General features: G+C 37.5%; 1 protein-coding gene across 1 annotated transcript; it reads left to right on the plus strand.

The window, feature by feature from the left end:
* The first annotated feature begins 694 nt into the window (after positions 1-694).
* On the plus strand, positions 695-21,678 carry LOC149540915 (cytokinin hydroxylase-like). The gene is made up of 5 exons (XM_089799765.1): positions 695-1,132; positions 1,552-1,781; positions 7,824-8,062; positions 20,089-20,455; positions 20,976-21,678. The coding sequence occupies exons 1-5, from the start codon at positions 841-843 to the stop codon at positions 21,411-21,413; spliced, it is 1,566 nt and encodes a 521-aa protein (XP_089655891.1). The 5' UTR covers positions 695-840; the 3' UTR covers positions 21,414-21,678.
* Positions 21,679-24,702: the final 3,024 nt, after the last annotated feature.

The following is a 24,702-nucleotide window of genomic DNA, read 5'->3' on the forward strand; positions in this document are numbered from 1 at the left end:
AGGGGATCTAATAACTGTGACCTTCCTGTCCCTTTGCTCCCAATTACTACTATTATAAGAGCCCCAAAAATGACAACACATGTATCAATAGTCGATCACATATGTACTAATAAGTGATCATTTTTTAGCTATTCTGGTTGGTAATTGGCCCATTTGTGTACCACTATTGAGAAATTTCATGACGACCACTTAGACATTTCGTAATGACTACTAATGTTTTGAATGAACAACTATTGAAGAAGAACATAACAATATCATACAACATTTTGAAATATACACTTTTAACTACTTTATATTCAACTATCTCTGCAAAATTTAGAAGCTGAAACATTCATTTTAAATAGCTAACTCACATAAATAAATTAAAAAAAAAAAACGTTAAAAATTAACAACCAATTTAGAATCTAGATATACAAAATTAACAAAGAAAAGTGACCGGTCTTCCTCAAACAAAATACTTAAAAAAAATCACATCACATTATCTCAACTTACGAAAAAGAAAACTGTTTCCTATATTTCCTAAAATAATAATAATAATAAAATGCACAAATGTTAAATAACTCCTTTGCACAAATTTCCAAACATTGATGAGAGCCGTAAATTAATATTATAGTTAAAAAGGTACCTTCGTACCTCTGCAAAAGAGCGGCCATCTTCTTTTTCTTTCTTGTATCTTTCAGAGGAGCCTCATTTATTTAACGTATTGTCTATTTAAACACGAGATTTCACACTTATCAAAATGTGCATTCTGCTGTCTGAATAAGCGTTGCAGGGCTGGGCTGGGCTGCTATCTCTTCAGTAAACTCGTTCCCTCTTACCTTGTTGCATAGAACTTACAGGATGTTTACAATGGAGAACATTAGTGGTTCTTCCATGTTATTTACAGCTCTTTTAGTTGTCATATGGCCATTCATGGTACGTTTCTTAATAGAATATTGGTGGAGGCCATGGGCAATCTACAGAGCTCTCAGAAAACAAGGATTTAAAGGTCCCGCACCTCGCTTTTTGATAGGTAATCTTCTTGACATAGCCAATATAATGGAGCAGGAGCATGCCAACGATTTGCCTGCCATTCATCATGACATCAGGAACAGGGTTTTCCCCTTCTTCGTCAAATGGGAACAACAATATGGTAAGAATAAACGCGACAGGGTTCTTCAGTTCATAGATACACCTTGTAAAAATCTTATATTCAGTTGGAAAGCTTTACTCATCGTCTTGGACAAATTACTCAATTCTTACAACATATCTTTCTTCCGAGTAAGGAGTGGGTACCTTATTGAATACAAAGCATAAAACTTCTCAATTGAATAATCATTTTCATCGGCAAAGTACCCACTTGCACATGCTCAAGTGGGCGCATTCGGCAAATACTGATATGGAAAGTGGATGCTCCTTGAATATCATATATTTCTTTTATATATATATGTGCATGGTACATGCCTCGTTGAATAAATTCCATCCTTGAGTAGCTACGTTTTGTTTTAGGTAATATAGAGGTTTTATGTAACGGATACTAATGGATATGGTGTTATAATGGGTCCTGATCAGGAGAAAGGTTTGTGATTTGGTTTGGTCACGAGCCTAGAATAGTTCTGACAAATCCAGGAGAGATCAAGGAACTGCTATCTTCCAAAAACTTGAGTTATTCAGGGGTATCTCCTTTACAACAGGAGTTCTTTTCAGTAGCATTTGGAAAAAGCTTGGTTGCAGTTAATGGGGAAAGTTGGGCTCAACAGCGCAGAGTTGTTGCTCCTGCATTTCATATAGAAAAACTTAAGGTACTGCGGATGAAATTATGCATAACATATTTCTGTGCTCAGGATACTATGTTAAACTCTTGGTACTGCGTATGAAGTTATGCATAGCAAATTTCTGTGCTCAGCTTATTATGTTAAACTTTTGCGAATGTGTGTCTTGTGAAAAAACAACTATTGCAGTCACTGATTATTAATCTCCTATTGTAAACGATTATTAAACTGCCGAAAATAAATTCACAGCTTAATATCGAAAAATAACACAACTGCAACTTCACTAATAAAAATATGGAAAGAAATCTGCAACACAATGAACACAATATTTTTGGACAAATTGTCCCTGGAAAAACCCCTAAGGGAAAACCAGTTCTACAGATGAGGAATTATATTAAATTTCAGCAAATCAAGAGATACAAAATTCCTTGCCTCTCACTGGCAGAACTCCAACAACATCCTAATTTCTCCTGCTAATATTCCCCCACTGCTATTCCCACACTAACACTGCGCCCTTGCTAACACTGCAAACTTACAAACTCATTTGCTAGCACTGCAAATGTTTCTCCAAACTTCTTATTCTCCAAATGCCCCCTAGACCCCCTTTTATACTACTCTCGTTGGTAAACCAACGGCCAAGATCAATTTACAATCGACGGCTGAGATATAAAACAACTTACCAACCCTAACAAAATTGGTTTCTAGTTGCTTCTAAAAGAAGTCAATTATTTAATAAATAATTGTCCTTACTCTAACCAATTTGTTAGCAAAAACAATTATTTGCTAAATAATTACATATGGACGAACAACTGTCCAAGCTACCAAAACTAACACTCCCTCTTAGCGAGGAAGCTGTTTTGCATGACAACCAACTTATCTTTGAAAAAGATGAATTTTGTCTTCCCCAATGCCTTAGTCAGAATGTCTGCTACTTGTTCCTCTGCAGGTATTAACTGTAGCTGAACAACCCCCCGTTGTACACAATCTCTGATGAAGTGATATCTGATGTCTATATGTTTAGACCTATCATGAAACATTGGATTTTCAGACAACTTGATGCAACTTTGATTATCACAATGTATCACAGTAGTATCAACCTTTTGACCAAACAAAGCTACTAACAACTTCCAAAGCCATATAGCTTCACATGTTGCCATGCTAGCTGCTATGTATTCTGCTTCTGCTGAACTCAGAGCCACAGACTTCTGCTTCTTGCTGAACCAAGAAACAACTCTTGACCCCAGGCTAAAACAACACCTTGAAGTGCTCTTTTTGTCCATTGTACTTCCTGCCCAATCTGTGTTAGTATAGCCTATCAACTTGATACCTTCACCTCGAACATATCTGATCCCATACTCAATTGTACCATGCAAGTAACGCAACATATGCTTAGTTGCTTTCCAATGCATTCTCTTTGGTTCAACCATGAACTGACTAAGAGAGTTAATTGCAAATGCTATATTTGGCCTAGTGTTGACCAAATACATAAGTGAACCAATCAATTATCTGTATAAAGTGGGATCTACATCCTTCTCCCTGGATGTATCTACCTTTCTCCAATTTGTGATCATGGGTGTAGACATGGCTTTGCAATCCTCCATCCCAAATTTCTTCAAGATTTCAATGCAGTATTTCCCTTGACCAAGGAAAATCTCCCCATTTGTCTGCCACACTTCCATGCCTAGAAAGTAGTGCATAAGTCCCAAATCCTTCATCTCGAACTCTTATGCAAGGTTCCTGTTGCAGTCCACTATGAGCCCTAGTGAACCTGTAAGAAACAAGTCGTCCACATAAAGAACAAGAATGAGAATCTTACCCCCAACCACCAAGTAGTAAAGGTTAGCATCCGCTTCACTCTTCACAAAGCCCATTCTTTGCAAGTATGTATCAATGCGCTCATACCATGCTCGAGGAGCTTGCTTGAGTCTGTACAATACTTTCTTCAATCTGCACACGTGGGTCTCTTTGCTATGTGCTACAAAACCTTTTGGTTGTTCTATGTATACCTCCTCCTTCAACTCACCATTAAGGAATACTGTCTTGACATCGATTTGATGGATCTGTCATCCCATCTGTGTTGCAAGTGAGATTATAGCTCGTATAAAAGTATACCTAGCAATTGGAGCAAATGTCTCCTCATAGTCTATTCCCTCCTTCTGAGAGAACCCCTTTGCCACAAACCTTGCCTTGTATTTCTCGATGCTACCATTTGCGCCATGCTTTATCTTATAGATCCAGCATGATCCAACTACTGCCCTATCTGTTGGTCTAGACACTACCTCCCACACATCATTCTGCATTATTGAGGAATATTCCTCAACCATAGCATCTCGCCATACCTGATGTTCTGTAGCTTCCTGATAGCTAGAAGGCTCACTATCTACCAACTGACTAACTAATGCCACATAGTCATTGAACTTGGCTGGTTGTCTCTGCTGTCTAGTACTCTTCCTAGGAGCTCCCACAAACTCCTGAGTATCCCTTTGTGTATCTGAAACCTCATGGTTCCTGCTGCCAACTGTAGAGGATGAAATGTCAAGCTCTAAGTCCTCTAGATGCATTTCCTGTTGCACCTGTTGCTCCATACTCTGTGAATCTTCACTACCTGAGTCTACACTCATACTGGTAACTGTACTTGAGCTTTGCTGCCCTTGACTTGGTCTTGGAGCTTCTGTTGGCTGCTCACTTTGATCATCTGCTGGCAAATCTTTGGATCTCTTGAATGCCTTGTCCTCCATGAACTTGACATCACGTCTGACAATAATTCTTTTAGTCCCTGGAATGAAAATCCTATATGCTTTTGAGGTCTCACTGTACCCAACAAAGTACCCCCTCTCTGCAGTTTGATCTAACTTTTTATGTGTTTATCTAGGAATATGACAATATGCCAAACTCCCGAATATCCTGAAGTGACCAACATCTGGCTTCTTCCCTATGAAAGCCTCCTCTGGTGTCATCTTTCCTAGCACCTTGTATGGAACTCTATTCTGGATGTAGACTACTGTATTACATGCCTCCATCCATAAGTAACGGGGCAGGTCCTGGTCATGTAGCATAGCTCTTGCTGCTTCCGATATAGAACGGTTCTTCTTCTCAGCAACTCTATTTTGCTGTGGATTGTAAGGAACAATCCATTCTCTCTTGATTCTTTTTTTGGTACAAAACTCCTGGAAGACATTTCTTTTGTACTCGCCTCCATTATTTGACCGAAGAACCTTTATCTTCCTTCTTGTCGAATTCTCCACAAGAGCCTTGAACTCTTGAAATCGACCGAAAACCTCATCCTTAGTCTTCAAGAGGTATATCTAGGTCTTTCTGGAGAAATCATCAATAACGTAACATAGTACTCATATCTTGTGAGAGATTTCGTCGACATCGGTCCACAAACATCTGAATGTACTAGATCAAGAACACCCTCAGATCTAGTGTCACTTCTTGGAAAAGATGCTTTCGCGAACTTCCCCAACACACATCCCTTACATACATCATCATGCTCTGTGCTCAATTCTAGAACACCTATCACCATCTCACGAAGCAATCTAAGTGCTCCATAATGAATATGGCCCATGCTCCTATGCCATGGCTCTCCAAGATCTCTAGGGTTACTACTGCTCATGAGTGCCTTAGGAGTATCAAACTGTAATCTATAAAGGTGACCACTCCTAACTCCAATAGTTATGGGTGATTTCCAATCCTTATGCTTAATCAATACATTTGTCCCTTTAAATAGTAAATTATACCTCCTATCCTGAAGAACAGATACATAAATCAAATTCATACCTAAGCCTGACACATACAACATATCATGAAGTGAAATTATTTTTTCATTCTCCCTCTGAAACTGAATAGTCCCTTTTCCAACTGGGTTGAGTTTGGACAAGTTTCCCATAGAAATCTGAATGTTGGTGTCTTCCTCCTTCTAATTGGAGAAGTACTCTCTAACTCTTGTCATATAAAATGACGCTTCACTATCTATATACCAAACACACTGTGAGGTTGAGCTAACCATGCAAGCTATGAGTGCAAAATCATCTTCCATTCTACTGGAGTGTTCTTCCGCACTTGCTAAAGCTGCCACCTACTTCTTACCCTTCTTCCTCTCTGGGAAATCACTGACAGTGGCCAAACTCGTGACATCCAAAGCATTTGACCTTAGAAAGGTCCTTCTTCTTCTCACTTTGTGAATTCGATTCTTTGCTAGATCCCTTCTTTGCTTTCCCTTTACCCGCTGGGGCAACGTTCTCTTGTTCCACCTCATTTTTCTGACTCTTGTTGGCCCCATTGACAAGACTTGGTCTAAACTCCTTCTGAGTGAAATTAGTCCATAGCTGATCCCAACTTGGTAAAGTATCTCGTCCACAGACAACTTGAACAAAGACACTCCATTGTTTAGTAAACCCATTTAGGGCTATTCTCACTAGCTCGTCATCACTAGGGCTATCTCCAATAGCTACTAACTCGTCCTTGACAAGTCTAAGCCTGGGGAGGTAACTTGTGACGTCTTCTCCTTGGTTCATCCGGGTATTCTTTAGCTTCTCTCTGAGAATCAACTTCGTGTTGGTGGTAGCATTCTGATACAGATTCAGAATGGTGTCCCACATCTTCTTTGCCATATTTAGCTCTGGGATATGTGGAACAATATGATCCTTGACACCATCAAGGATAATCCTCCTCGCCTTGGCATCGTCGTTTTTATATGCTGCAAGCTGTGTTGCATCCATTGGTATAGGTACATCATTGGTAGCATAATTCTTGATACCATTCTCTTCCAACAATAAAGAAATTCTGGCCTTCAAGACACCAAAATTTGAGGCACCATCCAATCTATCCTGATCTCTCAAACCAGCTAAAGCCATCTCAAGGGATTAAAGCAATAATAAATCTAAAGAGATCAAAATTTCTTTCCTAGGGCAAAACTCTTCTACCCTTAACAATGCTCTGATACCATGTGAAAAAACAACTATTGCAGTCACTGAATATTAATCTCCTATCGTAAACAATTATTAAACTGCCAAAAATAAATTCACAGCTTAATATCGAAAAATAACACAACTGCAATTTCACCAATAAAAATATGGAAAGAAATGCGCAACACAATGAACACAATATTTTTGGACAAATTGTCCCTGGAAAAACCCCTAAGGGAAAATCAGTTCTATAGATGAGGAATTATATTAAACTTCAGCAAATCAAGAGATACAAAATTCCTTGCCTCTCATTGGCAGAACTTCGACAACCTCCTAATTTTTCCCATTGATATTCCCACGCTAATACTGCGCCTTTGCTAACACTGCAAGACTGTTTGCTAACATTGCAAACTTACAAACTCATTTGCTAGCACTACAAATGCTTTTCCAAACTTTTTATTCTCCAAATGCCCCCTAGACCCCCTTTTATACTACTCTCGTTGGTAAATCAACGGCCAAGATTGATTTACAATTGATGGCTGAGATATAAAACAACTTACCAACCCTAACAAAATTGGTTTCTAGTTGCTTCTAAAAGAAGTCAATTATTTAATAAATAATTGTCCTTACTTTAACCAATTTGTTAGCAAAAACAATTATCTGCTAAATAATTACATATGGACGAACAGCTGTCCAAGCTACCAAAACTAACATGTCTTGTTTTAACCGAGTTGATTTATTACTAAAAGAGGGACAAAAATATATTCAATCACAAGATAGATACAAAGAAGAAGAACCAGTTTTTTCCTGAACCTGGTCTGGTAGAAATATGCCGAGTACACAAATTGAACTATGGAAATGAAAGGTATAGGGAAAAAGTATTGTTTAAATTTTTATCACCTATCCGTTGGGTGCAAGTATCACTTGATGTGTGATTGCTGCTGTGTTAACGACATCCAGGATTGGCGAGAATATAGAATTCACAAATTAATGTGTGAATGTGGGTAATTTGTCAAAGGGCCAACCATTATCTACAACAAAGTATCCACTTGCCTTGAACTTTTTAGTAGCTATAACTAAAATAATATAAGAGACTTTTTTTGAAAAAAATTGATATATATCATTATAAGAACTCTTGTTAATATTCTTTTCTCAAAGTCTGCAGGCAGTAATTGGGATCTCAGCAAGATGCACCAAGGAAATGTTGGATGAATGGAGATTTGTTGATGACAAAGCTTGTGAAATAGAGCTAACAGCTTGGATGAAGAATCTTACAGCAAATATTATGATCGAGAGTCAATATGGATTGGATTCCAAGAGAGGAAAAGAGATATTTCAAAATATGAACTCTTTGGAAGGTTTGATCATTGAATCATTTCGATACTTGTGGATTCCTGGTGGTAGGTACATATATGGCTTTCAACTCCAATTTGGTATAGGTGGTCTTTTACTTGCAATTAACAATGAACATTAGTTAATTCTTTATTGAAGTATATCATCATTCTCATATTTTGCTCTCTTTTTGTGTAAGGGAATATTTTTTCAAGCTCTAAAGCAGACTTTCCCTTGGTAGTTATAGTTTGCTGTTATTCCATACTACACATATTTAATATATAAAGCCCAACACAACCTATAATCCATAATTAGGACAGCTATTGTACTTCTAATTCATTGACATCAGTATGATTGAATGCAATCCTTTTATCTTTCTGTTCAAGGAACAGAATTGCACTTAATGTTGAAATTGTGATATCTTAGGGACAGAACTATACCTAAATGTGAAAACGAAATTGTTAATATAAACAAATGATTAATTGACTGATACAAATACTCCAAATGATGATTGTATGAAGAAATGGAAGATGAAGCACTTCAGCTCATGTTTTGGTTGGTTGAAGTTTCAATTTTGTCTTTTCCATTATCTCACATATACTCAAAATTTGGACAAAAGATAAAAGTAAATAGTATAGGAAATTCCTTTTGAGGGGTCTTAAATGCTAAATTGTTGGTTGGTTTAACGTTGTAACAATGATATCTCTTATTTAATAGACACATATCAAAGTTTAGAAAATTGAAAGATAATGAAGAATGCTCATAATTTTAGACTCATGTTAATCAGAAATCTCAAATATACTGATCAGTCATCACTGTATCATCAAAAAGGCCTACATCTATGACAACCCCCCAACTAGGGCCTCTTTTTGAACCCAAGAGTTGGCATTGTCTCGATCGAAGTTATCTGTTTCTTTTGATGTAGTCAAAGTGGGGGTTCCAATTAAGGACAGCCTACTCATGGGCAATTCCTTTAAGATAGCTAATTTACATTGTTAGTCACACCTCTTGCAATCCTTATGGTTTTATCATTTATTAATCATCCATAACCACCCTTAGAAAAAGGTGTTATTTTATTTTGACATTGTATGCCATGTGCAATTGGTTGTAAGTACTAAGAACATCACAGGTGTATAAAAGCATCTTATGACATTGGGAGACATAGAGAGATGCATAAGAGATCTTCACATTATCCCATGACACATAAGAGTATATATGAAGGAAGTACAGTGAATTTGGAATATTGACCAAATTATTGCAGTAAGGATGATGCATTGCAAGGCATTTTTTAATGGAGATATTGGGGTGCCCAAGTTGGTGAATTGTTTATGGCAATCTTATAATGGATTTGTTAGAAATATGCAATACTAAGAGGGGTTGGGGAGGTGGTGGTGTTTGAATCAGTATTGTAGCATTTTTACACCAACTATATATTTCAAAACTTAACCATATGCATCTACAAACGATAATATTGAAAAGTAAAGCATATAACAATAAGAAATTCATATCACCATGATCTGTTTTTGAGGAAACCTTACCGAAGAGAAAACCCTGGTGGGGATGGTACCCACACCAATATACTAATCTAAAAGTTCTCTATTAGGAGTTTTGACCTTATTAAGAGTCATTACATAGTCATACATTTAGTACAATAGTCCTTGTAAGAGGACTAGACTGCGTCAGAGGTCTCAACTCTGTTAGAAGTTGCATTGCAATGGGAGCTCACAGCGCTATAATGATATACAATCTATATAGTGAGCAATAGATGCAATACCAAAATTGACTGTTCTGATATCTTAATATTTGATTAGTCCTTTGAATACCTCGCATCTGATTCTGACCATATATCAAAAATCCGCATCTGATCATTAATCCAGCATCATAACATCATCCATAAAGCTTGCATATCATAAGCATATTATTACCATACTTTGCATGTGAAATTGATTACTTTATATACCTTTCCAATTACTTTATCTAGTTGGCCTTAATGAAAAAACGTGTGGCACATTTCCAAAATTGAATATTAGAACTTGCTAACTGAGGGTTAAAATCTAGGATATCGCCCCTACATTGCCAAGTAATTGAATTGACGAGGCAATTCAATTCCTTAGGTCAAAATGCTCAATCTCCGTCACTTGCCCTGTACTCTGCAAATAAACCTATCTTCATATTCCTCAACCAAAACATGTGCTAACTGACATCTTAACTCAGGCAAACATACTTGCATCATACACATATATCACTCTATCCATATCCAAAATTTTGGCCAATAAAACTTGCTCTGATAACCTTGCTGATGAAAACAATGTAACTGCTGACAGTTTTTCTGTGATATGCTTAGTCATTTTTCGTGATCAACCAAAACCAAAACTGATCATCACTCTAAGCGATCATACTAGATGATTATGTTTCCATCAATGATGACAATCATGTTTTTATACCTGGTCATTTGCATGGCAATGCAAGAGGATCTTCAAAACATAGCTAGTTTGTAGTTTACGATTTGTGTTTTCCTGATTTGTTTTTTGTATATATTGGAGTCTAGGATGGAGATGTGGAATGATGCAAGAAGATTATCCTACACAATTTTTCTATGGATTTTTGTTCATTTTCTCCTATGAAGGCTTTAGCTTGTGTAGTGTAATTTATAACCAGATTGGGTACTGTGAATAGATTGGTTTGAGGCTTGGCGGTTGGATTGTTTTCAAAAGGGTTCTCATAGGGTAAAGACGATCATGTGGGGAATGATGTTCTTGTGTATACTTCTTTTGCATGTTTCAATTCTTTGTGCTATTGGCATCCTTTAATTTGATATCATGTAATGTCCCCATCGTTTTAACAACTAAGTGGAGTTCTTAGCCTTAACGTTCTCCAAAGGCTAAGTGGAGAAATAAGGGGAAATTGATTAAATTAATTTCTTATAAAGTCATTAAATAAATTAAAATTAAAAGGTGACTTTATATTTAATTAATTATTGTATTGCAAGGAGAAGCTTCTAGATAGTGCATTAATAATTGGAAAGGGGGAAGCCTCTAGTAATTTAATTTTCTAGAAGCACAATTAATTATTGTATTGCAAGGGAGGAGTTTCTAGAGAATGCATTAATTATTGGAAGGGGGAAGCTTCTAGTAAATGCAATTAATTAATATTTTATTTCCTTCTAGAATGGTGAAGAAAAAGTATAAATAGAGGTGGGAGCTTCATTGTTTAGCATTGGATGATGGTGAATTGCATTTGATAGGAACTTGGATGTACAGTTTTGTTCTTGGCATTAGAGGACGTTCATCTCTCTTGTGACATTCTAGACGTCATTTCTTTGGAGTTTGGCTTTTGGAATTCATTGCTATCAACTCATTAGCAGACAGCTTGGATGCATTTCCAGCCACAAGCAGATTGGGTGTAATTAGTGAGTTGAACAGTTTGTTATGTATTTGATGATGCTGGAGTAATTAGTGAGTTGCTATGTATTTAATTTTATTAGTTTGAGAACTAATATTATTTCAGCAGTAGTTCAATTTTCAGTTTACATGAATTCCTTTGTTTTTGTTCATGTTACGCGGTTTAAATCTATGCAAAGACATTACAATATCTTTTAGCAATTGGTTTAGTTCTTGGGCATTACTAGGGTGCCTATTATAGTGGTATTAGAGCTATAAGTCTTGCCATCCTGTGCAGGTCTTATAGAGAGTTGAAATAGCATTTATGTTTGAGCATGCAATAAGGGTTTTATAATTTCCACAATACTAGAGCAAAACAAAGTAGGAGTTCAGACTTGTAGAGCAAACATGCTAGTTCATCCATGTAGGGGGACATAAAATCCAGTCATACAGACATAGAAGAGATATTCTTTGAACAAGACAACAGTATGGGTGACCGAGATGACAAGAATAAAAGAATTAGATGGAGGCAGGAATATCGGTTCAAATCAGGAAAATGTAATATTCAGGTTACTGGGTACATTAGAGGAGGGGCAGTTTATGCAACAGGAGCAGAATAGGCGAATGGATATGATGTTGTAGCTCATGGCTAGACAAATGGGCATCCATATTAATCCAGGTGATGCCAACAATGGAAATAATAACAATGGGGGAAATGACAACAATAGGGGCAATGATAATGGAGGCCGTGGCAACAACAATGGTCCTGAGAATAACATTAATAATGGATATGGCAATAATGAGACTGAGGCTAATAATTTTAGACATGTTGCACGCTTAGCTCGAATAGCAAGCTCGAGACCTCTTGTACCCACCTTCCCACCCAAAGATCCAGTTCAATCAGTTAATGAACTGCAAATTATAGGATCAATTTAGGTGGATATTTCCCTCAGAGATTATATGGACTTGAGGATGAGACACATGCCCAAATCAAGAGGAAGAAGTCAAAATCTTGAGCTAAGAAAGAAAGTTGGGAAACTTTCTTTACCTTATTATGATGCTTCAGGGAAGATGACCGAACGAGCTTGGGTGCAGAAGATAGATACATACTTGCAGCTGAATCCTATGCCTGAGGAGGAGGCTATAAAGTATGTGACTATTCACTTGGATGAACCGGCGCATGAGTGGTGGCACCATGGCATGGTAATCTTGGGACATAATCAGATCACATCTTACGAGGAGTTCACTGAGAAGCTCATAGAGAGATTTGATACTAGGGATCTTGAATTATAGTTTAAGGAGTTGGCACAACTCAAGTAGTGGGAATTAGTTGAGACGTATATCAGTGAATTTCAAAGGTTAGCTGTGTTGGTAACGGATATTTCAGAAAAGAGGTTAGTAGTGTTGTTTATGGATGGGCTCTCAGATCCCTTGCGAAGTTGGGTCAAGGGGCATGACCCAGCTACGTTAGAGGAGGCCACTAAAAAGGCTCGTGACTTAGCATCTTCTTCTAGGATCAGATTTCAGCACAAGGATTCTTATATGAAAAAGGACAAGGAGAAGGACAAAAAATCTTTTTACAAGGATGCTTAGCCAAAAAGAGATAAGTTGGATAATGGCACCTTGAATGATTTGAGAAAGAAGAAGCTATGTTTTCATTGCAGAGAGCCTTGGGATTTATCTCATTAGTGTTCTCTCAAGGCTAAGGCAAATCAAATGGAGTATTTCTCAGCAGAGGAGTCATAGTCAGAGAGGGAGGATCAACACTCTGATTCAGATGAGGATAGCACTATAGAGGAGAGCAACATTCCTGAGGATAAGAAGTCATTAGCACGATTAACGGGGGCTCAAAAGGCAATTACATTTAAGGTCAGGGGTACTACCTAAAGACAGAAAGTGATCTCACTCATTGACATTGGGGCTACACATTATTTCATAGATGCACAATTGGTAGCCAAGAGAGGTCTACAGACCGAGGAGCATGCCGGGTTTAGAGTCATGATAGCTAATGGTGACAAACTATTATGCATCGGAAGATATCTAATCTTCACATCAGGTTTGGAGATGGCTATGAGTTGGAGGATGAGTTCTATGTGGTAGACATGGGAGACTATGATGTCATCCTCGGTATGACATGGATGGCCTCAATTGGAGATGACATTCTAGCATGAGGGGAGAATTGTTGTACTTAGAGGACTTTCAGATGGGAGTTGCAGAGTAGTTTCCTTGAGGAGAATGCAGAGACTTTTGGCATAATGACATAGAGTGGGCAGCAGAATGTTTGACTATGCCAGCTTCACGGGAGCCACAGGTGAAGAGTCATGCACCAGATATCTAGGAGATACTTGACAGGCACACTAAGGTATTTGGCAAGATTCCGCATGAGGTTCCTCCTAATAGGGGGATAGAGTATGTTATTGAGCTTGAGGAGGGAGACAAACCAGTTTTGATTACTCCCTATCGTCATCCTAAGAAACATAAGGATGAGATAGAGAAGGCAATTAAGGAGTTGTTGGAGATGGGGCATATTAGGCCTAGTAAGAGCCCCTTTGCTTCAGCAGTAGTGTTGGTAAAGAAGAAGGATGGAACGATGCACATGTGCATCAATTATAGGGCATTAAATAAGAAGACCATTAAGAACAAATGTCCCATCCCACGGATAAATGAGTTGATTGATGAGTTACATGGTGCGTGCTTTTTTACAAAGATTGATCTATGGTCAAGGTATCATCAGATCAGGATGACAGAGGAGGACATTGAAAAAGCTTTTCGGTGTCACTATGGCCACTTCGAGTTTTTGGTTATGCCATTTGGGCTAACCAATGCCCTTGCTACGTTCCAGAGTTGCATGAATCAGGTATTCAGGAAGTAGCTTAGGAGATTTGTCTTGATTTTATTTCATGACATTTTAGTCTTCAGTAAGACTTGGGAGGAGCATTTGCAACATCTTGAGATGGTGTTGTCCACTTTGGAGAAAGAGCCACTATATGCCAAGGAATCTAAGTGTGAGTTTGGGATGACTGAGCTACTATATCTTGGGCATATCATCAGCGCAGGTGGAGTTCGGTAGATTCCGAGAAGATTAGGGCTATTGTTGATTGGCCTACTCCTATGAATCTTACATAGCTTAAGGGGTTCCTTGGTCTCTGTGGGTTTTACAGGAGATTTGTTAAGGGATTTTCACAGATCGCTGCATCCTTGACAAACCTTACTAGGAAAGGTCCTTTGCATGGACAGAGGTAGCTCAGAGAAGCTTCAATCATTTTAAGAAGGTGATGTCATCATGTCTAGTACTAGCTCTACCAAATTTCATAAAGCCATTTGAGCTTCATTGTGATGCGTTAGGAGATAGGGTTGGGGCAATCTTGCTACTGGAGAAGCAACCCATAGTTTTTGAGAGCAGGAAGCTCCGTGGAGTGGAGAGGAGCTATTCCATCTATGATCGGGAGATGGCTATTATTCATTCATTGGCTAAGTTTTGGCCCTACCTAGTTGGGAGAAAGTTTTTTATCAAAACTAATCACAACAACATCAAATGCTTCATGAGCTAGCGTTATTTGAATGATAGACAACAAAAGTGGATTACGAAGTTACAGGCTTATGACTTTGACATTGAGTTTGTCAAAGGTAAGAAGAATGTGGTAGTAGATGCTTCATCTAGGAGACCTCATATTTGTGCTTTAGCTGAGATTACAAGAGATTGGAGAAATAAGATTACAGCAGAGTATGCAAGGGACACTTGGGTTTCTGGAGTGATTACAGGCGCCATACAGGATGATCATTACGTGGTGATGGACGGATTGATTAAGTTCCAAGGTAGGATATATTTGATTCCTTCATCACAGTTTAGGGAGGTAATAGTGAAGGCATTCACGATGCACCTACAACTAGACATTCAAGGATTTTTAAGACCTACAAGTAGATCCGTGAGTGGTTCACATGGAAAGGGCTCAAGGATGATGTTTAGAAGCATGTCAGGGAGTGTGCAGTTTGCCAACAGAATAAGGGAGAACACACATCCTGTAGGGTTGTTACAGCCTTTACCCATTCCGGATGGGAAATGGGAAAGTATTTCTACGGACTTCATCACCGGGTTACCATGAGTACAGGGGAAAGATTGCATCTATGTGATAGTTGACCAACTGACGAAGTTTGCTCATTTCTTTGCTATTCCATCCACTTACACAGCAACACAGGTAGCTAATCTTTTCTTTAGAGAGATATTTAGGTTACATGGGCTACCTAGTTTTATTGTCAGTGATCGGGATAGTAAATTTATGAGTACTTTGTGGCAGGAATTGTTTAGTTTGTGTGGTACAGATCTTACACCTAGCACTAGTTATCATCCATAGACAGATGGACAGACGGAGATTGTGAATAAATGGGTGGAAGGATATCTGAGGAACTATGTGATTGCACAACAAAGGGCTTGGGTCAAATGGCTACATATGGGAGAGTACTGTTATAACACCACTTATCATATGTCCATCAAGATGACTCCATTCATGGCACTGTATGGTTATGAAGCACCTAGTTTCATGGATCTAGTTTTGGGGGATAATAGAGTGCCCAAAGCAAAACACTTCTTGCAGGATAGTCAGGATATTTTGAGGGTGCTCAAGGAGAATATATAGCAAGCCCAAAATCAGTAGAAATTGTTGTTGGCTAGCGCCGGATAGAGCGCAGCTTCAAGGTTGGGGATATGGTTTACCAGAGGCTACAACCATACAGACAGTCATCACTCAAGAGGAGCGGAGCAGAGAAGCTGAAGCCTAAGTTTTATGGCCCCTACAGAGTGATTTGCAAGGTGGGCGAGGTTGCTTACGAGATTGAGCTTCTAGAGGGCAATCAGGTGCATAATGTGTTTCATGTGTCGAGGCTTAAGAAAGCCATTGGTCAGAGAGTTGTGCCTTCTGTAGAATTGCCACCATTAGATGCGGAGGGAAAGCTCGTATTGATTCCTGAGGCTATTCTGGATACTAGGGAAAGGATTTTGCGAAACAGGTTGATTTAAGAATATTTAGTCAAATGGAGATACTTGCCAGAGGAAGATGCTACTTGGGAGAGTGAGCAGGTGCTACAACAACCAGGACTGAGATTGCTTGAGGACAAGCAATTTCAAGGAGGGCGGACTGTAATGTCCCCATCGTTTTAACAACTAAGTGGAGTTCTTAGCCTTCATGTTCTCCAAAGGCTAAGTGGAGAAATAAGAGGAAATTGATTAAATTAATTTCTTATAAAGTCATTAAATAAATTAAAATTAAAAGGTGACTTTATATTTAATTAATTATTGTATTGTAAGGAGAAGCTTCTAGATAGTGCATTAATTATTGGAAAGGGGGAAGCCTCTAGTAATTTAATTTTCTAGAAGCACAATTAATTATTGTATTGCAAAGGGAGGAGTTTCTAGAGAATGCATTATTTATTGGAAGGGGGAAGCTTTTAGTAAATGCAATTAATTAATATTTTATTGCCTTCTAGAAGGGTGAAGGAAAAGTATAAATAGAGGTGGAAGCTTCATTGTTTAGCATCGGATGATGGTGAATTGCATTTGATAGGAACTTGGATGTACAATTTTGTTCTTGGCATTAGAGGATGTTCATCCTCTCTTGTGACATTCTAGACATCATTCCCTTGGGGTTTGGCCTTTGGAATTCATTGCTATCAACTCATTAACAGGCAGCTTGGACGCATTTCCAGCCATAGGCAGATTGGGTATAATTAGTGAGTTGAACAATTTGTTATGTATTTAATGATGCTGGAGTAATTAGTGAGTTGCTATGTATTTAACTTTATTCGTGTGAGAACTAATATTATTTCAGCAGTAGTTCAATTTTCAGTTTGCATGAATTCCTTTGTTTTTGTTTATGTTATATGGTTTAAATCTATGCAAAGACATTACAATCTCTTTCAGCAATTGGTTCAGTTCTTGGCCATTTCTAGGGTGCCCATTTCATATTAGGTCATGATCAATGATGTTTCGTAGGGGCAGGAATTTTGTTTTTGATTTGAGTGGTAGCAATATGCATAGATCTCAGTTTCACAGAAGATAGTGAGATCAGGATTGGAGATGGAATATTTAATGGCACAAATTCTCAGCTATGTAAGATTTGTTGATAGATTGAGATCTATGGCTAGCAGTTTCTAGGCATAAACATGTGGCCATCTCACAAGATGCTATGTTTTGTTAGATTAGAAAGCCAAAACCTTTATTCAGCTTTGTTTCACTAATTCATTGCTCTCGGAAGTTGCGAGAGAACCCAATTCAAAGTTTCCTTCAAAAAGTTGGGAAATCTATAGCAAGCTAAAATCTTTAGCAATCAAGTATTTCAATAGAAGTTGCACAATTTAATGATGGAAAATTGCAACTTACCTATCAAGCATCTAAGTGCATTTAATCCATAATGAACCAATTATAGCTTATTAATGTGAATTAGGAAAATGAGAATAGGTGCATGGCACTGTTATGTTCTTTATTGGACTCATGATTTAGAATCTAATGATATTCATTTAAAGCAGTGTTACATGGAGTTTTGGGATGGGGGATGGTCTTTGAGGATGGGGGACTAAGGGCCAAAGTCCGGGGATTGAAGAGCGGTGGGGGGGGGGGGGGGGGGGGGGGAGAGTGAAACTTTGCTAGTTACAATTTACACTAATAAACATTTCAAAAATGAAAATGATTACATTAAAAGTTGAATATTAACAATGGTGGGCACAGTTTTGGAACTTCGGGAGCAAACCCAGAGGAAGTACAAGAGTTGCAAATGAAACTTTGGCATACTAAGTGAAGTTTTACTTTAAAGTAATAAACATAAAAAACACGATGATAATTGCATATGGAATTAGAATGGTGGGTGGAGGCTTGGGGTCACTGGTGTAGTGCCCCTAGTGGGGGGATTGAGGTAGCGCCCTTGTGAGGGTTGGGGGAAGAGCTCCCAATGGAGTTGAGGGTCAGTGTGCCCCTTGCGAGGTCCAGAGGCAGCACCTGAAGCATGCTCCCTATGCCTCCAAAACCTCACGAACTTTCGTTACGGATGTCATTTTCACTATTTTTTGTTTAGGGTTGGAGTTTCTAACTAGGGATCACAAAGATTCTTGGGAGTCCCCAAGATGACAGCTAGGGGACTCTTAAAAGTCTTTGGGACATCTCACCATCTCGGCAATGGTGATTGTGTGGCCCGGGATGTTTTCCCCAAGTCCTCACATCTTGGAAGCATCCCGTCCTGGAAACATGGGAACTTTGTGGGTAGTGACACATCCCTGTGGTTCAATGATTTGAAGTACTTATTAAAAAATTATGCTTGATGAGGTAGTTGTTGCTCTCTTTAAGTTTAAGAAGGTGAAGTGAAAGGCTTTCAAAATTAGCGAAGAAGAACTAGTTATTTATGCATGGTAAAAAGAAAAAGAAAGAGAGGCAAAATAAAATCCAAGTCTTGTGATAGATCTAAGCCTCCTCATAAATCCAAGGTGAAATATTAGAACTATAGCAGGAAAGGCCACATCAAGAAGGATTGCATGGAGAAGATAAATGGGAATGAGTTTGATGATGATTTAGATTCAAAGGATTTTCTCAATGATTTGATGGCTTTGGTGCACCCCTTGCAATGAAAGCAAATGTGGATGCATGGATTATTGACTTTGATGCCTCTTTCCACGGGGCTCCTCATACGGAGCTGGTTTTACTATTGAAAGTTTGACAGTGAAAATGTCCACCTTGACAGCTCTTTCTGAGTTTGTTAGGTGCGGTTGAGTCAATATTAGCTTCTTTGATTGGAGGATCAAAGATATTTCAGTAGTACTGCCCATCCCTAGTTTGGCACAACTGTGTTAGTAAGATAAATGAAGGGTGTTTGTAGGTAGTCTTATATGGTGGTGGATGTAAGATGGCTAGTGGAGCTATGGTACTCACAAAGGGGTTTTAGGTTCAGACATTTTTTCTTTCATTCCAATACTTTCATTCAATAAAACAGTTCGATGTCAATTATTGCAAGTGCAATCCCATGCCCTTAAAATGTGATTGTTCTGATGAATATTTGTTATGTTTTTAATTCATTGTTATTTTAAATTTTACAGTAAGTTGATATATCAGTTTGTCAAGGTAGTTTTGGATTGTGATAATTATCTTGACATATACTTTTTTTGCTAGGAAGTTTAAATTGTCAAATCTGTATGAATATTAAAATCTTGAAAATTTCTTATTAATATTATGAAAGTATATTTAAATTTTATATTTTAAAAAGAAGAATATATATATATATCAATCTGTAATATTAAGTATATACATTGAAGTCTGAAGATAATATTACTTATATTTTTATATTGACATAGAATCACAATGTTGATGAATACTATTAATTTTGGTCCTTGGATTTGAAGTGGGTATTAACATATTCTCCAAATTAAATAACACAGCTTATCTCATTTTAACTAATAGAACCTATCCACAATAGGCATATGTTATAGCTTAAAGTTTTGAAGCATTTCTCATTAGAAATAGACCCGTTATGGGCAAAGGTTATGTTTGATGTTATTTACAAACAGCCAATGTTTTACAATAGATTTTCCAAAAATGCAAAACACCAGGCATTTGTCAACCTTCCAATGTTGGAGGGTTTTCCTGACATATATCACCCTCCCGTTTCCTCATTTTGCAGATTCTAACAATTTATACTTCTTACTGATGCATCATTAACAGTTTCCCTTGTCAATATGCAACAGATTCCTTCCAACAGCTACAAATCGAGAAATTTGGAAATGGAACAGGAGGATGAAACAGAAAGTTAAATTCATGATTCAGGAACGACTAAAGAGTGAGTCATATGGAAATGACCTTCTTGGTTTGATGCTATCAGAAATAAATCAATTCTCAGCAGATGGTAAAATTGTTAGATATACGATGCAGCAGCTGATGGATGAGAGCAAAACATTCTTTTTAGCTGGGAAGGAGAACACAAGTAATCTAATCTGTTGGGCACTACTATTGTTAGCACTCAATCCCTATTGGCAAGACAAAGCTCGACAAGAAGCCAAAGACATTTGTGGAACCCAAGATCCCACTGCAGAGTCTGTAAAAGACCTCAAAATTGTAAGCTGGCTAAACCCAACAAGGTGTCTCTACTTATTCAAATCGAGATGATTGTTGCCATGGGTCTTTAGTTTTAAAATTTGCTATACTGGATCTGACTTATTTAAGTATTTAATATATTAATTGTGTGGAAAAATGCTGTCAAAGTTGCGTGTGTCTAATCCTATATTTCGTTGAAGTAACACCTTTCATAAAATCTACCTCAATGATATTGGATTTCCACAATCTATGATTTGATTTATTTCTAGATTAGACTGTAATAGTTAGTGAGTCAAACATCTCTTAGCTCTCTGGTATCCTGATTTGAATCACAGAGTCTGATTTGGAACTTTGATTCAAAAACTACTACATAATCTATTCAAGTAATTTAGAAAAAGTCTACCTTCCCAATGGTTTTGGTTGAGTCAGTCTCTCTAAGGAATCCTATCCAGTTTGTGGGAGTGGGTTTCTTTATTTTGTCATAATGATTTGTTTCTTGATTTCAATCACAATCTGATAGCTTATATCTTGGGTTGTATAGATTGGAATGATATTGAAGGAGACACTTCGTCTGTATTGTCCAGCACCAGGAATAATTAAGCAGACATTCACAGACTTGAAGGTAGGAGAAGATGGCTTGGTGATTCCTAAGTGTGTCAATGTGATTGTTGACATATTGGCAGTCCACAGGGATCCAAAATTATGGGGTGCCGATGCAAATGAATTCAATCCAAGCCGTTTCGCTGAAGGAACAAGTAAAGCAGGAAATCATCCCTCTGCTTTCATTCCATTTTCTAGTGGGCCTCGATCATGTATTGGACAGAACTTTGCAGTATTGCAGGCCAAGATTGTAATGGCCATGGTTTTGAGAGACTTGAAATTCAGCATTTCTTCCCATTACAGGCATGCCCCTTTTGCTCTTCTTAGTCTTAGTCCCCAGTATGGAATGCCAATTATGGTAGAGAGAGTCCTTTCTTGATCTTGTGCTACTTTGAGATCCAATATGGTGGGGTATTGGCCTATGGGAGGCTGAATTTTGAACTTTAAATGTTGAATGGAAAAGAACCCATTTGAAGGAAATTGAAATTATTTATTATGAGGAAAAACTAGTAAGAAAATGTTAGTCAAAGTTACCCCTAGAAACTCACAGCATCTCTGACCTTTGATTAAAAATATTCAAAAACCTGTGATTACCAGAATTTAATTATTTATTATTATATTTGGCATTTTGTGCCATCTCTCTATTTCCTTGGAACCTCATTTACATTGCTACAATTTACTCTGATGCATTGCTAAAGATATAAGTGAAAATTTAGTGGTATGATTTTCTGCAATTTTTATATGGTATCATCTCAATGGAATAATTGTGTGAAAGAAAACAAATTGCATCGGAAGTTTTAGTTTAGTTTGAGTTATAGCATTGTATGCTGCTAATAGTTTAGCATATATCTGTTTCACTTTTTTATGAAAGAAATGGACAATACATTATTGAAAGCTTACAGGGGAACTTGGTAGATGAGCATATGGTTTATCCATTTGATAGAGATTCAAGTATCTTTAATGAAAAGAAGAAAATGAATAAGACAATACACAACTAAATTACAACTGCAACAACATGATCCATGAGAACAAATGCATGTTTATGCATCTTCTTCTTGACCCATCATCCTAAAACACATGGCAATGTACATTAATAAATGAAGAGAAGGAAGATGAAGTGGTATTTGAAGCTATCTGACGTTTCGTACTCATGCTTTAACCATCACAATTGGTTGCAACTATTAGAGACAAGTCGTGGGGTGTTACTGATGTGGAGCTATGATATGCAGTTTGAAATCTAGCTGCTGATTAGAATGAAGACACTATCAATGTCATTGAGCAACTCTTGATATTTGTAGTCTGCCTCCATTGGATAAATGTGTGACAAAAGATGTAGCAACAAATTGGAATGTTTTGCCTCTTGAACTACATTTCCGTGGAAGGAACTTTACTTGCTTTGTCAATTTAGAAGAGAGAATTCTTGTTTTATTTGTTTGACTGATGGGGAGCTTCTCCACTTTAGAGCTTTCTTGCTCTTCCAAGGTTACTCCTAGCCTACTTAGGGTTACTATTCCAAACTCCAACCTAGAGGACTCCTTCCCAATCCCCTTTCACCAAGAAACTCACCCAACAATTCAAGATTCCACCCTCTACCTGCTGGTCACCAACTATGCACTATTTGGCTTAAAGTGCCAAAACTTCACCAAGTACACCTAAGGGGCCAAAATCAAGTTTGAACCACCCTCACATTTCCTACAATTCTACATCATTCTTTTTAGTATCACACACCTACAACTCCAAATTACCCTATTTAGCCTTGTAGCCCTAAGAGCCCCTATTAGCCCTCCTAAAAACAAGAAATAAGCTACAACTTCCAAAAACTCTTAACAAGGCCACTTGGTGTCTTCAAAACTTTTATTCCCTATGACCTAAACTTGAAGATTTTTCAGGTCTTAGGCCATTGGGATGACCAAACAGTACGGCTTCAGAAAACCCTCATTTTTAAGGGTTTCAAAGGCAATGACAATGAATCCTTCACCAATGGTTTCAAACTTCACTTCCAACCTCCTCCTTTGAGTTATGAACCCTTAGCACTCCACTCCTTCATTGCTTAAACAAGATTGGCACGTGCCAATCCACTGCTATCATCAAAACTTCAATTCAAGCTTTCATTGGACCTTGCCAAGCCTACACTACTTGCATAGGGCTCGCTTGAAAAATTAGCTTCTTGACTTGCACAGGCCCCAAAATCATTATTTACACTATTTATAGGGGCTATTGCTTGATTTCCAAGAGCCATGGTGTTTTGACCAAGGAAGTTCAAGCCATAGCCATTTTAGTGTTGGTAACTCAAATTGGATAGCAGGAACACACAAACTAATTAATTTTCTAAACCTTGTAAAATGAATGCTTTGAACCTAAATAACTATGCACAGATTCAGCACATGGTACAAAGTTACTACTCCATCGGAAACAATAACCTAATCAATCCAAAATCTTATTCAGAACCTTCAAACCATGTTTTCTGTCACACGAAACTCTTCTTCAGAATGTGTTGTCCGTACAATTGAGAATCCAACCCATGGAAATGAGTTGGAAGGTGTTTAAGTAAGCTCCCTCCTCCATTTTGACCCTTGGTTTGAGCCATAACTACCCATGTAGTTTTTTTTCTCAAAATTGTGTAAAAAGTTGCTATGTAATTTTGCAGAAATTGCAAAGTTGTCAATGCAACTTTTTGACAACTTTCCAATTTTGCACATTTAGCCTTCAACCTTGACCAATTTGTTATCAAACCTTGTAAGATGAACCTACAACACTTAAGTGCCACTTTTTAACAGATCTTTCCCCCTTTTAGGCCTTTTTGCCCCATTTTGCCTTATTGAGCAATTCTAAGCAATTTTTGCCTATCAGGATCTAATTGACAAAACTTGACTCACATTCCAATATTAAAATCTCCTAAACTGACCTTGGGACTTTATTCCTAGTCCTTATTTCTTCAATGGTTGGTTAGACCATTTACAAACCAAAAATGCATTAGGGTTTCATCTTTACCCCTAGGTGCTCCTGCACCATTGACACTAGTATTAGTGACTTGAATGTTGTATTTGGGATTGATACTTATCTACTAAAGTGCCTACAATATTTCAAGTATCCAACAAAGGTGCGAAAGTAATAGTGCAAAAATTCTATGTTAGAAAATGAATACAACTCAAAGTAAGAGGTAAATAAAGTTCAAAAGCTTCATTTTCTACTTTCTTTGTGAGTATTGAGCTATTGTCTCATAAGTTTTTCAAAGAAAAGGGTTTTCTCTTTTTTTTTCAAATTAGGGTGACCAAAGAAAACTAAGCTATGCATGACTTGTTGATAAGATAACTTTGTTCATATTTGTTCTTGTTTCTTCTTTCAGTCCATTAAAAGGTCCAAAACATCGACAAAGAGTCAGATGATAGACAAAAACAATAATATTTATGAATAGTATATAAGAGAGGGAAATTAAGCTCAAAAGCACCATCTTTTACTTTATTTGTGATCACTAAGCCATCTTGTAAATTTTTTTCAAAGAAAAAAAGGTTATTGTAGAGTTACGGTTGACCTAGTTGTGTAAAGTAACAAAGCTAAGTTAGAGTTAGGTCTAACTTAGTTGTATAAAGGAAGAAAACTGAGTTAAACCTAACTTGTTGAGGAAATAACATTGTTTATGTATAAACTGTTGCAAACTTGTTCAGATT

This window comes from Cupressus sempervirens, chromosome 9, assembly GCF_028749045.1.
Source record: "Cupressus sempervirens isolate cs-2001-9-10 chromosome 9, ASM2874904v1, whole genome shotgun sequence".
NCBI lineage: Eukaryota > Viridiplantae > Streptophyta > Pinopsida > Cupressales > Cupressaceae > Cupressus > Cupressus sempervirens.